This window comes from Cetorhinus maximus, chromosome 3 (genome assembly GCF_964194155.1).
Source record: "Cetorhinus maximus chromosome 3, sCetMax3.hap1.1, whole genome shotgun sequence".
Classification (NCBI taxonomy): Eukaryota; Metazoa; Chordata; class Chondrichthyes; order Lamniformes; family Cetorhinidae; genus Cetorhinus; species Cetorhinus maximus.
The window spans coordinates 1,630,532-1,646,433 of NC_135881.1; the positions used below are offsets into that span (position 1 = coordinate 1,630,532).

Genomic DNA, 15,902 nt, shown 5'->3' on the forward strand with positions numbered 1-15,902 from the left:
GTGGGCTAGAACATGGCAGATGGAATATAATGCGAATAAGTGTGAAGTTATTCACTTTGGTTGAAAAAACAGAAAGGCAAAGTATTTCTAAAATGGTGAGAGGTTGGGAAGTGCAGGTTTCCAAAGGGACCTGGGTGTCCTTGTTTGTGAGTCCCTAAAAATTAGCATGTAGGTGCAGCAAGCAATTAGGAAGGCAAATAGTATGTTGACCTTCATCATGAGGGGATTGGAGTACAGGAGTAAAGATGTCTTGCTGCAGTTGTAGACATCCTTGGTGAGACCTCACCTGGAGTATTGTGTACAGTTTTGGTCCCCTTAGCTAAGTAAGGAATATAATTGCCATAGAGGGAGTGCAACTGTGTGTGCTCAGAAGGACAGGAAACATGGAACAGATGTCACTGAAACTCAAGTCATGCAGAATGCAAACTGTTGGCAGAGTGAGGTTCGACTGTGAGATGGATTTACACATATTGGTTAAATTACAGCCCTGAGCTTCACTATCCTCAGAACAGATCAAACCCTGTATTGAAACAGCTGCTGTTTGTGGATTAGTACCCAACCTTTATAGCATTAAGCTCTCGAGTGTGTCTGTCCATTCAGAAGCAGTATTATTGGATCTTTCAGCCACTATCCTAACACAGGAGCTGTTCACAAAAGAAAACTTACATTCATGCAGCAACTTACACCACCATGAGGCGCTCTGAAGTGCTTTACTTTTGATGTAGTCACTGTTGTAATGTAGGAAATCCAGCAGTCAATTTGCCCAGAGCAAGCTCCTACAAGCAGCAATATGATAATAACCACCTGATCTATTTTAGTGATAGCTGTGTGCTTACAGATGCGAATTGGGTTCATTATGCCTTGGTCGCAGAGCTAGTTTCTTGTTGGATAGGGGTTAAGGTGAAAGAACCTAGCTTCATCGGAGAGGAACCAACGCTTTTCAAACTAACCCATTCTGTATTTTGGAGAAACCTCCCAAACTGTTCCAGATTGTTGATTCTCAAAGCAGATCCTTGGTAAGGCCCTGTGTGAACAGGACTGCTGGGGAGTGGATAATGATCCCAGAACATGCAGATGAAGGATTGAAGATGATCTGGTAGGCGTATCATGGCAACAATAACAATTTGCATTTGTATAGTCCTTTAACCTAGTAGAACATGCCAAGGCATTTCATAGGAGCGTTAGCAAATAAAACTTGGCCCCAAGCCACATAAGGTGATATTAGGGCAGATGGCCAAACGTTTTATCAAAGCTTGGTTTAGGAATATCTTAAAGGAATGAAACAAGGTAGAGAGGTGGAGATGTTTAGGGAGGGAATTCCTTCCAGCTTTTATTTTGCCTTAAATTACAACTCAGACTGATATCACAATCTATTCCATGAAAATCTGAGATGCTTTGTAAAACAGATAGAAAAATTCAAAATCTAGTGACTTGTTCTGGTTCTCTTTCTATAGATTGTTGCTGCAATGTTTTTTTTTATCCTTTTAAGTTATTAACTGAGAACCACTTTAATAAACAAGAATACCAGGTCAGTAAATGTAGAATTTAGTGCTGAGAAACATCCTGATCATATTCAGCCTCTTCTGAGATATGGCATTCAGTTCCCTCTTCAATGTCTTGGTTACTTGATGATGATTTCAATTGGGTAGAAGATGTTGAGCAGTTCTTCTGGAAGATTCTGCAGTTTGGTTATCAAGACCAGTTGGAATTTCTCTGTTCTTGTTGGAGAGAATTCATTGCGGGAATATTCTGGCCCATCTCCAGGTCGAATCAATGACAGGAACCTAGCATGACAAAGGACACAAACAACAAGTACATTTATAAAATACCTTTCCTATTAACAAAATATTTCAGGGTGCTTCACAGAAATATAATCAGTGAAACAGACAGTAAGTCAAAGAAGCGATAAATGGTACTATTTTAAAGATGGTGCAGGAACAGAGAGACCTGGGGGTGTATGGTGACAGGACAAGATGAGAAGGCTGTTGAAAAGGCAAACAGGGTCCTTTGCTTTATAAACAGAGGTATAAAATACAAAAGCAAAGAAGTTCAGCTAAACTTAGGTTTTAAAAAACTAGTAAGGCACCAGCTGTGGTATCATGCTCAATTTTTGCCCTTGAGTCAGGAGAACAGAGTTGGGTAAATTCCTGACTCTACAAGCCTGATTTGGGAGAAAGTGCCCTTCACACCTTTCAACCCCACACACTCCCCATGCCCCATCCATGCCAGCTCATGTCCTTCACACGCCCTCATGGCCCTTCATACACTCCCAACCTATGCCACTCTGCCTACCCACCATGGTCCTTGATAGTCCTGATGCCAACCTATGAACCTCCACCCAAACCCCATGGCCTTTTATATCGCTATGCCTACTTAGTTTCAACTCATGTCACTACCCTTTGCCCTTATACCCTCCATGCCAACTCACCCAGTATCCACCATGGGCAGACCTCAGGGTCCAGGCTAAGATAAAATAAAATAAAGTTTTAAATATCTACTGATGACTTCACTATCAAAAAAGCATTTTCAATGATAGAAACCCATTCAATGCATTTAAATTCTTTCAGCTACTTAATCCCATAGAAAATCAAACATTTCATTCAAGTGTTTAACACTTCATGTAAACACACATCTATATTCATAGTCCCACATTAATGACTTGGAGCTGCCAATCAAACTGTGAACTGATAGGCATGCTCTGTGATAATGAGAGGTTCTGGAATCAATCATGCAGCACTAATCTTAAAATAGCCCTCAAGCTTATGCCAACAGAAAAAGTGAAATAGCAAGCACTGATTTTTTTTTAAAAAACAGCAAACTTTTATTAATTCAAAAGGCAGAAGATTTAAATACTTCAAAAGCTTGACAGTTCCACAGAGCTTATCCTCTTTTTATGCACGATCATATCTACCCCTACCATTCCCAGAGGGGTCCCTGGGCCTATCCAAAAGGGTACTGTCATGTCCCTAAGACATGAAAGAGATCATAAACTGTTTAAATCAAACCTCACCTTTTGCTTATTTAAAAGTGGACCTTGCTGAACCAAAATATGGTTGTTACAGGTCACAAGATTCACAAGTTGGCTCCAGTTCTGCAAATTTCCAACATTAGCTACAGGACAAATACTCAACCCTCATCCTTGTGGAATCTCACATCTCTCATTGTGAAAACACATTATAATCAATTAAACCAGGGACCAACTGTTATGGCAGGTGGATGGTAACCATGTTCTCTGTGTTGTACTTTTTGGAGTCTCTCAATTTAAATAATAGTCTGCCTTTTGATTCTTCCTAGCAAAGTGCACGATCTCACACTTTCCTACATTAAACTCCATCTGCCAAGTTTTTGCCCAGTTATTCAACCTGTCAATACCCCCTTGCAGATTCATTATGTCCTCATCACAACATGCCCTCATCACAACATGCCCTCATCACAACATGCCCTCATCACAACATGTCCTCATCACAACATGCCCTCCCACTTATTTTTGTATCATCGGCAAATTTGGATGCATTACACTCTGCCCCCTTCTCCAAGTCATTAATATAGATAGTAAATAATTGAGGCCCTAGGACTGATCCTTTTGGCACTTCACTAGTTACGTTTTTCCAACCTGAAAAAGATCCATTGATCCTGACTCTCTGTCTTCTGTGTCTCAACCAATCCTCAACCCATACTAATACATTACCCCTAATACCATGAGCTCCTATCTTATACAATAACCTTTTATGTGGCACCTTATCAAATACCTTCTGGAAATCTAATTACACTACATCTACCAGTTCTCCTTTATCAACTCTGCTTGTTATATCCTCAAAGAACTCTAGCGTATTTGTCAAACATGATTTCCCTTTCACAAAACCATGTTGTCTCTCTGTGACTGTGTTAAGCTTTTCTAAATGTCCTATTTCTTCCTTAATAATGGACTCTAGCATTTTCCCAATGACAGCCTGACTGGCCTCTAGTTTCCTGCTTTTTGTCCCCCTCCCTTCTTGAACAGGGGCATCACATTAGCAGTTTTCCAATCTGCTGGGACTTTCCTGGAATCCAGTGAGTTCTGGAATATTTAGACCAATGTCCTCACTACCCCTGCAGCCACTTCCTTTAAAACCCTTGGATGCAGGCCATTAGATCCTGGTGACTTGTCTGCTTTTAGCCCCATTAGCTTGTCAAATACTTTGTCCCTCATGATAGAAGCTGTTACAAGATCTTTCCTCCCATTAGCTCCTTGTTTATCTGATATCTTTGGAATGTTTATAGTGTCTCCACTGTGAAGACCAATGCAAAATATTGGGTTAAGTTATCTGCCATTTCCCTGTTCCCCGTTATTAATTCTCCAGTCACATCCTCCAAGGGTCCCAAACTCACTTTAGCTACTCTCCTTTTTATATACCCATAGGAGCTTTATATTTCTTGCCAGATTGGTTTCATAATCAATTTTCTCCCTCTTTATTAGCTTTTTAGTCATCCGCGCAGGTTCCTAAGAAATTCCCAATCCTTTGGGTTGAATTCCATTTGCCACTTTTCTGCCCACCTGACCAGTCCATTGATATCTTCCTGCAGTCTACAGCAATCCACCTCACTATCTACCATGCAGGTAATTTTTGTGTCACCTGCAAACTTCTTGATCATTCTCCCTACATTTACATCTAAATCATTAACATATACCACAAAAAGCAGGGGACCTAACCCAAAAAATTCAATCAAATTTGTCAGACATGGCCTTCCCTTAATAAATCCACGCTGACTGTCCTTGATTAATCCACTTTTCTAAGTGACAGTTTATCCTGTCCCTCAGAATTGATTCCAATAATTTGCCCGCTACCGAGGTCAGATTGACTGGCCTGTAATTATTCAGTCCATCCCTCGCTCCCCTTTTAAACAAAGGTACAACATTAGCAGACCTCCAATCCTCCGGCACCTCACCCGTATCCAGTGAGGATTGGAAAATGATGGTCAGACCCTCCACTATTTCCGCCCTGGCTTCTTTGAACAGCCTGGGGTACATTTCATCCGGCCCTAGTGATTTATCCACTTTCAAGGATGCTAATCCCCTGTATACTTCCTCTATCTTGATTTGGCCATCCCAGCCTTTTTCTTTATGGGATCATGTTAACTCTGAACCCGTTGAATCTTCCCTTTGAATGCCTCCCACTGCTCAGACACTGATTTACCTTCAAGTAGTTTCCAGTCCACATCTGCTGAATCATTCATCAGCTTAGTAAAATTGGCCTTAACCCAATTTAGAACTCCAACTCCTGTTCTGTTTGTCCTTTTCCATAGTCATATTAAAACTAACTGAATTATGATCACTTCCAACAAAATGCTCCCCCACTGTCGCTCCTTCCACATGCCCAACTTCATTTCCTAAAATTAAATTCAGCACCGTGCCCTCTATGGTTGGACTTGCTACATACTGGCCAAAAAAGTTCTGAATGCACCTTAAAAATTCTGTTCCCTCCATTCCTTTCACACTAAAACTATCCCAGTTAATATTGGGGTAGTTAAAATCCGTTCCTATTGCTGCCCTACCGTTTTTGCACTTTTCAGAGATTTGCCAATGTATTTGCTCTTCTCTCCCCCTCTGGCTGTTTGGGGGTCTGTAGTACACTCCCAGTAGTGTGACTGTGCGACTGTCCGAAACTCAATCCATGTGGCCTCAATTGATGATCCTTCTAACATATCAATCCCTCCACAGCTGTCATTGCTTCTCTAACCAAAACTCCCCGTCTCCCTCCCTTTTCATCCCCCTCTCTATCTCATCTGAAAACCCTGAGCTATTCCTGTCCCCCTTGTAGCCATGTTTCACACAATCACAGAATCACAGTGCAGAAGAGGCCCTTCAGCCCACTGAGTCTGCACCGACACGTGAGAAACACCTGACCTACCTACCTAATCCCATTTACCAGCACTTGGCCCATAACCTTGAATGTTATGATGTGCCAAGTGCTCATCCAGGTACTTTTTAAAGGGTGTGAGGCAACCGCCTCCACCACCCTCCTAGGCAGTGCATATCCTGGCTGCGAGGTTTGCTAGTGTCACTCGGGAGGGTTTAAACAAGTATGGCAGGGGGATGGGAACCAGAGCAATAGGTCAGCAGGTGAAATAAAGGATTGGGAACCAGTGAATATGGCCAGTAGGACTAAGAGGAAGGGCAGGCAGGGAGAAATTACTGAACACAGTGAGACTGGGGGTCTGAAATGCATTTGTTTCAATGCGAGAAGTATAACAAGCAAGGCAGATGAGCTTAGAGCTTGGATTAGTACTTGGGACTATGATGTTATTGCTATTACAGAGACTTGGTTGAAGGATGGACATGATTGGCAGATAAACGTTCCACGATTTAGATGTTTCAGGCAGGATAGAGAGGGATGGAGAAGAGGTGGGGGAGTTGCACTGCTGGTTAAGGAGAATATCACAGCTGTACGACAGGAGGACACCTCATTGGGCTCATGCAGCGAGGCAATATGGGTAGAGCTCTGGAATACGAAGGGTGCAGTCACAATGTTGAGGATTTACTATAGGCCTCCCAATTGCTGGTGGGAGATTGAGGAGCAGTTATGTAGGCAGATTTTGGAAAGATGTAAAAGCAATAGGGTTGTTGTGGTGGGTGATTTTAACTTTCCCTATATTGACTGGGAATCACTTAGTACTAGGGGTTTGGATAGTGCAGAATTTGTAAGGTGCATCCAGGAGGGCTTCCTGAGACAATATGTAGATAGTCCAACTAGGGAAGGGGGAATACTGGGCCTGGTATTAGGGAATGAACCCGGCCAGGTAGTCGAAGTTTCAGTAGGAGAGCATTTCGGGAAAAGTGACCATAATTCAGTAAGTTTCAAGGTACTGGTGGATAAGGATAACAGGAGTCCTTGGGTAAGGTGCTGAATTGGGGGAAGGCTAATTATAACAATATTAGGCAGGAACTGAGGAATCTAGACTGGAGGCGGATGTTTGAGGGCAAATCAACAACTGACATGTGGGGGGCTTTCAAACGTCAGTTGATAAGAATTCAGGACCGGCATGTTCTTGCTAGGATGAAGGATAAGCATGGCAAGTTTCAGGGACCTTGGATAACGAAGGATAGTGTGAGATTAGTCAAAAAGAAAAGGGAAGCATTCGTAAGGGCTAGAAGGCTGGGAACAGATGAAACCCGTGGAGAATACAAAGAAAGTAGGAAGAAACTTAAGCAAGGAGTCAGGAGGGCTAAAAGGGGTCATGAAAAATCATTGGCAACCAGGATTAAGGAAAATCCCAAGGCATTTTATACAAATGTAAAAAGCAAGAGGGTAGCTAGCGAAAGGGTAGGCCCACTCAGGGACAGAGGTGGGAATCTGTGTGTGGAGCCAGAAGAAATGGGAGATAGAATTTGATAGAATTTACCCTGAAATTTGAGAGGAAAAAGCTGGAATCAGATGTAACGGTATTACAGTTGAATAAAGGCAACTAGAGAGGCATGAGGGAGGAGCTGGCCAAAATTGACTGGGAGATGAGCCTAGCAGGAAAGACAGTGGAACAGCAATGGCAGGAGTTTCTGGGAGTAATTTGGGAGACATAGCAAAAATTCATCCATAGGAAGAAGAAGCATACTAAAGGGAGGATGAGGCAACCATGGCTGACAAGGGAAGTCAGAGACAGCATAAAAACTAAAGAGAAAGCATACAATGCGGCGAAGAGCAGTGGGAAACCAGGGGATTGGGAAGCCTACAAAGACCAACAGAGGACAACTAAAAAAGAAATAAGGAGGGAGAAGATTAAATATGTGGGTAAACTAGCCAGTAATATAAAAGAAGATTGCAAGAGTTTTTTTTAGATATATAAAGGGTAAGAGAGAGGCAAAAGTGGACATTGGGCCGTTGGAAAATGACGCTGGAGAAGTAGTAATGGGGAACAAAGAAATGGCGGAGGAAGTGAATAGGTACTTTGCGTCAGTCTTCACAGAGGAAGACACGAGTAACATCCCCAAAGTTCAAGAGAGTCGGGGGGGCAGAGGTGAGTATAGTGGCCATTACCAAGTAGAAGGTGCTAGGAAAACTGAAAGGTCTGAAGGTGGATAAATCACCTGGACCAGATGGATTACACCCCAGAGTTCTGAAGGAGATAGCTGAAGAGTTAGTGGAGGCGTTTGTGGTGATCTTTCAGGAATCACTGGAGTCAGGGCGGGTTCCAGAGGACTGGAAAATCGCTAATGTAACCCTCCTGTTTAAGAAGGGAGTGAGGCAAAAGACGGAAAATTACAGGCCGATTAGCCTGACCTCGGTCGTTGGTAAGATTTTAGAGTCCATTATTAAGGATGAGATTTCAGAATACTTGGAAGTGCATGGTAAAATCGGGCAAAGTCAGCATGGTTTCACCAAGGGGACGTCATGCCTGACAAATTTGTTAGAATTATTTGAGGAGGTAACGAGTAGGTTAGACAAAGGAGAGCCAATGGATGTTATCTACTTGGACTTCCAGAAGGCCTTTGACAAGGTGCCGCACAGGAGGCTGCTCAGTAAGATAAGAGCCTATGGTGTTAGAGGCAAGGTACTAGCATGGATAGAAGGTTGGCTGTCTGGCAGGAGGCAGAGAGTTGGGATAAGGGGGTCCTTCTCAGGATGGCAGCTGGTGACTAGTGGAGTTCCGCAGGGGTCAGTGTTGGGACCACAACTTTTCACTTAATACATTAATGATCTAGATGAAGGAACTGAGGGCATCCTTGCTAAATTTGCAGATGATACAAAGATAGGTGGAGGGACAGGTAGTATTGAGGAGGCAGCGAGGCTGCAGAAGGATTTGGACAGGTTAGGAGAATGGGCAAAGAAGTGGCAGATGGAATACAATGTGGGGAAGAGTGAGGTCATGCACTTTGGTAGGAAAAATAGAGGCATAGACTATTTTCTAAATGGGGAGAGAATTCAGAAATCTGGAGTGCAAAGGGACTTGGGAGTCCTAATCCAGGATTCTCTTAAGGTTAACTTGCAGGTTGAGTCGGTAGTTAGGAAGGCAAATGCAATGTTGGCATTTATTTTGAGAGGACTAGAATATAAAAGCAGCGATGTGCTGCTGAGGCTTTATAAGGCTCTGGTCAGACCACATTTAGAATATTGTGAGCAATTTTGGGCCCCGTATCTCAGGAAGGATGTGCTGGCCCTGGAGAGGTTCCAGAGGAGGTTCACAAGAACAATCCCAGGAATGAAAGGCTTAACACATGAGGAACGTTTGAGGACTCTGGGTCTATACTCGATGGAGTTTAGAAGGATGAGGGGGGATCTGATTGAAACTTACAGAATACTGAAAGGCCTGGATAGACTGGACGTGGGGAAGATGTTTCCATTAGTAGGAAAGACTAGGACCCGAGGGCACAGCCTCAGAGTTAAGGGAAGACCTTTAGGAGAAACTTCTTTAGCCAGAGAGTGGTGAATCTATGGAACTCATTGCCACAGAAGGCTGTGGAGGCCAAGTCATTGAGTGTATTTAAGACCGAGATAGATAGGTTCTTGATTGGTAAGGGGATCAAAGGTTACGGGGAGAAGGCGGGAGAATGGGGTTGAGAAACTTATCAGCCATGATTGAATGGCGGAGCAGACTCAATGTGCCGAATGGCCTAATTTCTGCTCCTATGTCTTATGGTCTTATGGAGAGATACTAAATCAATACTTCTCGTCAGTATTCACCAAAGAGAAGGACTTAGCAGTCGATTTGTCTAGGGAAGAGTGTGTAGATAGCCTGGATCATGTTGAGATCAAAAAAGAGGTGTTAGGCGTCTTGGAGTATATTAAGGTGGATAAGTCCCCAGGGCCAGATGGGATCTACCCCAGAGTACTGAGGGAGGCAAAAGAGGAGATTTCTGGGGCCTTGACAGAAATCTTTGTATCCTCACTGGCTACGGGTGAGGTCCCAGAGGACTGGAGAATGGCCAATGTTGTTCCATTGTTTAAGAAGGGTAGCAGGGATAATCCAGGAAATTACAGGCCGGTGAGCCTTACGTCAGTGTTAGGGAAATTATTGGGGAAGATTCTTCGTGACAGGATTTACTACCGTTTGGAAGCAGATGGGCAAATTAGTGAGAGGCAGCATGGTTTTGTGAAGGGGAGGTCGTGTCTCACTAACTTGATCAAGTTGTTCGAGGAAGTGACAAAGATGATCGACGATGGAAGGGCAGTGGATGTTATCTACATGGATTTCAGTAAGGCCTTTGACAAGGTCCCTCATGGCAGACTGGTACAGAAGGTAAAGTCGCATGGGATCAGCGGTGAGCTGGCAGGATGGATACAGAATTGGCTTGGTTATAGAAGACAGTGGGTAGCAGTGGAAGGGTGCTTTTCTGAATGGAGAGCTGTGACTAGTGGAGTTCCGCAGGGATCAGTGCTGGGAACTTTGCTGTTTGTGGTATACATAAATGATTTGGAGGAAAATGTAATTGGGCTAATTAGTAAGTTTGCAGACAACACTAAGGTTGGAGGAGTTGCAGATAGTGAAGAGGATTGTCAAAGTATACAATGGGATATAGATCGTTTGGAGACTTGGGCGGAGAAATGTCAGATGGAGCTTAATCCGGACAAATGCGAGGTAATGCATTTTGGAAGGTCTAATACAGGCAGGAATTATACAGTAAATGGCAGAACCCTTAAGTGCATCGACGGGCAGAGGGATCTGGGTGTACAGGCCTACAGGTCACTGAAAATGGCAACGCAGGTGGATAAGGTAGTCAGGAAGGCATATGGCATGCTTGCCTTCATTGGCAGGGGTATTGAGTATAAAAGCTGGGAAGTCATGCTGCAGCTGTATAGAACCTTGGTTAGGCCACACTTGGAATATTGCGTGCAATTCTGGTCACCACATTACCAGAAGGATGTGGAGGCGTTGGAGAGGGTGTAGAGGAGGTTTACCAGGATGCTGCCTGGTCTGGAGGTTATTAGCTATGAGGAGAGGTTGGAGAAACTCGGATTGTTCTCACTAGAGTGATGGAGATTGAGGGACGACTTGATAGAAGTTTACAAAATTATGAGTGGCATGGACAGAGTAGATAGTCAGAAGCTTTTTCCAGGGTGGAAGAGTCAATTACTAGGGGACATAGATTTAAGGTGAGAGGAGAAAACTATAGAGGAGATGTGCGGGGCAAGTTTTTTACGCAGAGGGTAGTGAGTGTCTGGAATTCGCTGCCAGAGGAGGTGGTGGAAGCGGGTACGATAGTGGTGTTTAAGAGGCAGCTTGACAAATACACGAATAGGTTGGGAATAGAGGGATATGGACCCCGGAAGTGCAAAATGTTTTAGTTGACGGGCAATATGAGCGGCGCAGGCTTGGAGGGCCGAAAGGCCTGTTCCTGTGCTGTACTTTTCTTTGTTCTTTGTTCTTATTCCAGATGTCACCACCTTCTGGGTAAAAAGGTTTTCCCTCACATCCCCCCTAAACCTCCTGCCCCTCACCTTGAACTTATGTCCCCTTGTGACTGACCCGTCAACTAAGGGGAACAGCTGTTCCCTATCCACCCTGTCCATGCCCCTCATAATCTTGCACACCTCGATCTGGTCACCCCTCAGTCTTCTCTGCTCCAACGAAAACAACCCAAGTCTATCCAACCTCTCTTCATAACTTAAATGTTTCTGGAATAGTTCTGATATCAAACAGCCATGTTTCTATCTGTCTCGTCGCCTTTATTTGCTCTGCCCCTTGCATTGAAGTATAAATCCTTGAACACTGCCAAACTCTCTCTTTTATTTTCCATCTTTTGTTTCCTCTGCCTTCCAGACTCACTCTCTGATTTTCTGCCATCCATTACCATTTCTGATTTTGCCCTATCTGAGTCCAAGCTCAGGCTCCCATCCTCCTGCTAAACTAGTTTCAACCCTCCCCAAAAGCACTAGCAAACCTTCCAGGCAAGATATTCTTCTGGCCCCGGCAGCTTTAAACCTTTTCTTCAAAGGTCATCAGCCCATGGGTCATGTTCTGGAGATTCCACGATCCAGAATTGGATCTGTCTGAAGGCAGCTGTATTTTGACATGTGCAGCTGCCTCTGTGAGCTACAGATCTGAAAGCTACAATCCACCCCGTTCCCCCACCCAGCACAAAATGGTGGGTGCCCTGGTGCGGGACGGGACTTCCAGAATCGGGCTGATAGGGGATTATGCAGTTGCAGACGTGAACCCAGGATGGTATGTTGCCTCCCTGGCGCCAGGGTCAATGGTGTCATTGAACGGCTGTGGAGCACCCTAAGTGGGGGATGGGTGGGTGGTGGGGGGCTGTGTGGGTCGGGAAGTGGTAAACAACTAAACAACCAGTCGAGTGGTCCATATTTGTACAGGTAACAACTGGTAGAAAGAGGGACCTGGTGCTGAGTGCAGATCTTAAGGAATTCAGAAAGAGATTAATAGGCAGGATTTCAAAGATAGTAGTTAATCCTCACATTACTCCATGTGTCATGCGCTAGTGTGTACAGAAATAGGATTGAGCACATGAACGTGCTGCTGGAAAGATGGTGCAGGAAGGAGGGCTTTAGAATCCTGGGACTTTAGGGCCAGTTCTGAGGAAGTAGGACCTGTACAAGGGTTGTACCTCAACAGGGCAGGGACCAATACTGTCATGTAGAGGTTTGCTAGTGTTACTGGGGAAGGTTTAATCTAATTTGGCAGAGGAATAGCAAACTGAGCCTAGATTCAGCAGGGGGAGAAGCAAAACTGGAAATGGAGGGGAGAAAATTAGTAAGTGAGTAAGGAAAGCCAAGAAAATCAAGGCTGTAAAATAGACAACAAAGGATTATTATTCTGTGATATGCAGTATACACTTCAACACAAGGAGTCTAGGGAATAAGACAAATGAGCTGAGGGCACAGGGACACTTGGAATTATGATATGAACATATGAATTAGGAGCAGGGGTAGGCCATTCTGCCCCTTGAGCCTGCTCCGCCATTCAATAATATCATGGCTGATCTGATTGTAACCTCAACTCCATATTCCTTCCTATCCCCGGTAATCTTTTGCCACCTTGTTTACAAAGAATTTATTTATCTCTGCCTTAAAAATATTCAAAGACTCTGCTTCCACTGCTTTTTGGGGAAGAGAATTTCAAAAACTCACAACCCTCTGAGAGAAAAAAATTCTCTTCATCTCTGTCCTAAATGGGCAGCCCCTTATTTTTAAACAGTGACCCCGAGTTCGAGATTCTCCCACACGAGGAAACATCCTCTCCACATTGATCCTGTCAAGACCCCTCAGGGTCTTATAAGTTTCAAACAAATTGCCTCTTACTCTTCTAAACTCCAGCGGATACAAGGCTAGCTTTTCCAATCTTTCCTCATAAGACAACCCACCCATTCATAAGAACATAAGAACTAGGAGCAGGAGTAGGTAATTCAGCCCCTCGAGCCTGCCCCGCCATTCAATACGATCATGGCTGATCTCATTTTGGCCTCAACTCCAATTTCCTGCCCTCTCCCCATAACCTTTCCACCTGTTACTAATTAAAAACCTGTCTATCTCCTCCTTAAATTTATTCAGTGTCCCGGCATCCACTGCACTCTGAGGTAGTGAATTCCACAGATTCACGATCCTTTGAGAAAAGTAATTCCTCCTCATCTCTGATTTAAATCAACCACCCCTTAGCCTAAAACTATGGCCTCTCGTTCTAGAATGCCCCAGAAGGGGAAACATCTGCTCCACATCTACTTTGTCTATCCCCTTTAGCATTTTATATACCTCAATTAGATCTCCTCTCATCCTTCTAAACTCTAGCGAGTAAAGGCCTAAACTGCTCAATCTCTCCTCATAAGACAAGCCCCACATCTCTGGAATCAATCTAGTGAACCTCCTCTGAACTGCCTCCAGTACAACTACATCCTTCCTCAAGTAAGGGGACCAAAACTGTGCACAGTGCTCCAGGTGCGGTCTCACTAATGCCTTGTACAGTTGCAACAACACTTCCCTATTTTTATACTCTATTCCTTTAGCAATAAATGCCAAAATTCCATTTTCCTTCCTTATTACCTGCTGTACCTGCAGACTAGCTTTCAGCGATTCATGCACGAGGACACCCAGATCCCTCTGCACTGAAGCACTCTGAAGTTTCTCTCCATTTAAATAATGTCGTCTTTTTATTCTTCTAACCAAAATAGATAACCTCACATTTATCCACATTAAACTCCATCTGCCAAATTTTGGCCCATTCACCTAATCTGTCCATATCCATTTGTAAATTTCTTATTTCTTCCTTGCAACTTACTTTCCCACCTATTTTGGTGTCATCTGCAAATTTAGCTATTGTACCTTCTACCCCTGAGCCCCAGTCATTAATATAGATTGTAAATAGTTGGGGCCAAAGGACCAAACCCTGTGGCACCCCACTAGTTACAGCTTGCCATCCAGAAAAAGACCCATTTATCCCGACTCTCTGCTTTCTGTTGGTTAGCTAATCCTCTATCCAAGCTAATATATTACCCCTAACTCCATGTGATCTTATCTTGTGTATTACTCTTTTACAGGATCCCCATTATCCACTTTGCTTATCACATCTTCAAAGAACTCTAGCAAATTAGTCAAACACGATTTACTCTTCATAAAACCATGCTGACTCTGATGGATTGCATTTTGACTTTCCAAATGTCCCATTACTACTTCCTTAATAATGGATTCCAACAATTTCCCAATGACAGACGTTAAACTAACTGGTCTATAGTTTCCTACTTTCTGCCTCTCCCCTTTTTGAATAAGGGTGTTATATTAGCATTTTTCCAATCCACTGGAACCTTTCCAGAATCCAGGGAATTTTGGAATATCATGACCAATGCATCCACTATCTCTGCTGCCACTTCCTTTAAGACCCTGGGATGTAGGCCATCAGGTCCTGGGGACTTGTCACCCTTTAATCCCAATAGTTTGCTCAGTACTTTTTCTCTAGTGATGGTGATTGTTCTAAATTCATCCTTCTCTATACCCTCTGCACTACCTGTTACTATTGGGGTGGTATTAGTGTCCTCCACCATGAAAACTGAGGCAAAATATTGATTAAGCGTCTCTGCCATTTCTGCATTCCCCACTATTAACACCCCAGCCTCATCCTCCAAGGCACCAACATTCACTTTAGCTACTCTCTTTCCTTTTATATACTTGTAGACGCTTTTGCTATCAGTTTTTACATTTTGCGATAATTTTCTTTCATAATTTACCTTTGCTCTTTTTATTATTTTTTAGTAACCCTTTGTTGATCTTTAAAAGTTTCCCAATCTTCCAGCCTGCAACTGACCTTTGTAATTTGGTATGCCTTAGTTTTTGCCTTTAAGTTATCTTCAACTTCCTTGCTTAGCCATGGATGCTTTTTCCCCTCTTACCATCTTTCTTCCTCTTTGGAATGTATTTTACTTGGGAGGAATTGAATATCTCCTTAAATATCTGCTACTGTTCATCAACTGTCCTACCTTGTGGTCTTCCTGCCCAGTCCACCGTGGCCAAATCTGCCCTCATGCCTATGTAGTTAACTTTGTTTAACTCCAGAACACTAGTGTGGGACTCAAGTTTCTTGTTCTCAAACTGAACTTGTAATTCTATCATGCTATGATCACTCTTCCCTAGAGGATCCTTTACTATGAGATCATTAATTAATCCCATCCCATTACACAAAACCAAATCCAGAATAGCCTGCTCCCTGGCTGGTTCCAGAACATATTGCTCCAAGAAACAATCTCTAATGCACTCTACAAACTCTCCCTCAAGGCTACCCTTGCCAATTTGATTAGCCCAGTCCATATGCATATTAAAATCACCCATGACTATTGCCGTGCCTTTCTTACATGCTCCCAGTATTTCCTGGTTTATACTGTGCCCTACTGCTAAACTACTGTTTGGGGACCTATAGATTACTCCCACCAGGGACTCCTTTCCCTTGCTATTTCTTATTTCTACCCAGACTGACTCTACGTCTTGCTTTCC

General features: G+C 43.5%; 1 protein-coding gene across 1 annotated transcript in view; it reads right to left on the bottom strand.

The window, feature by feature from the left end:
- Positions 1-1,331: 1,331 nt before the first annotated feature.
- Positions 1,332-15,902, bottom strand: part of LOC144674677 (IQ motif and ankyrin repeat domain-containing protein 1-like) — a 90,504-nt gene continuing 75,933 nt past the window's right edge. The window contains exon 12 of the mRNA XM_078535921.1: positions 1,332-1,784. Within this exon, the coding sequence (XP_078392047.1) occupies positions 1,622-1,784 (163 nt within the window). The 3' untranslated portion in view covers positions 1,332-1,621. The remainder of the gene's footprint in view (positions 1,785-15,902) is intronic.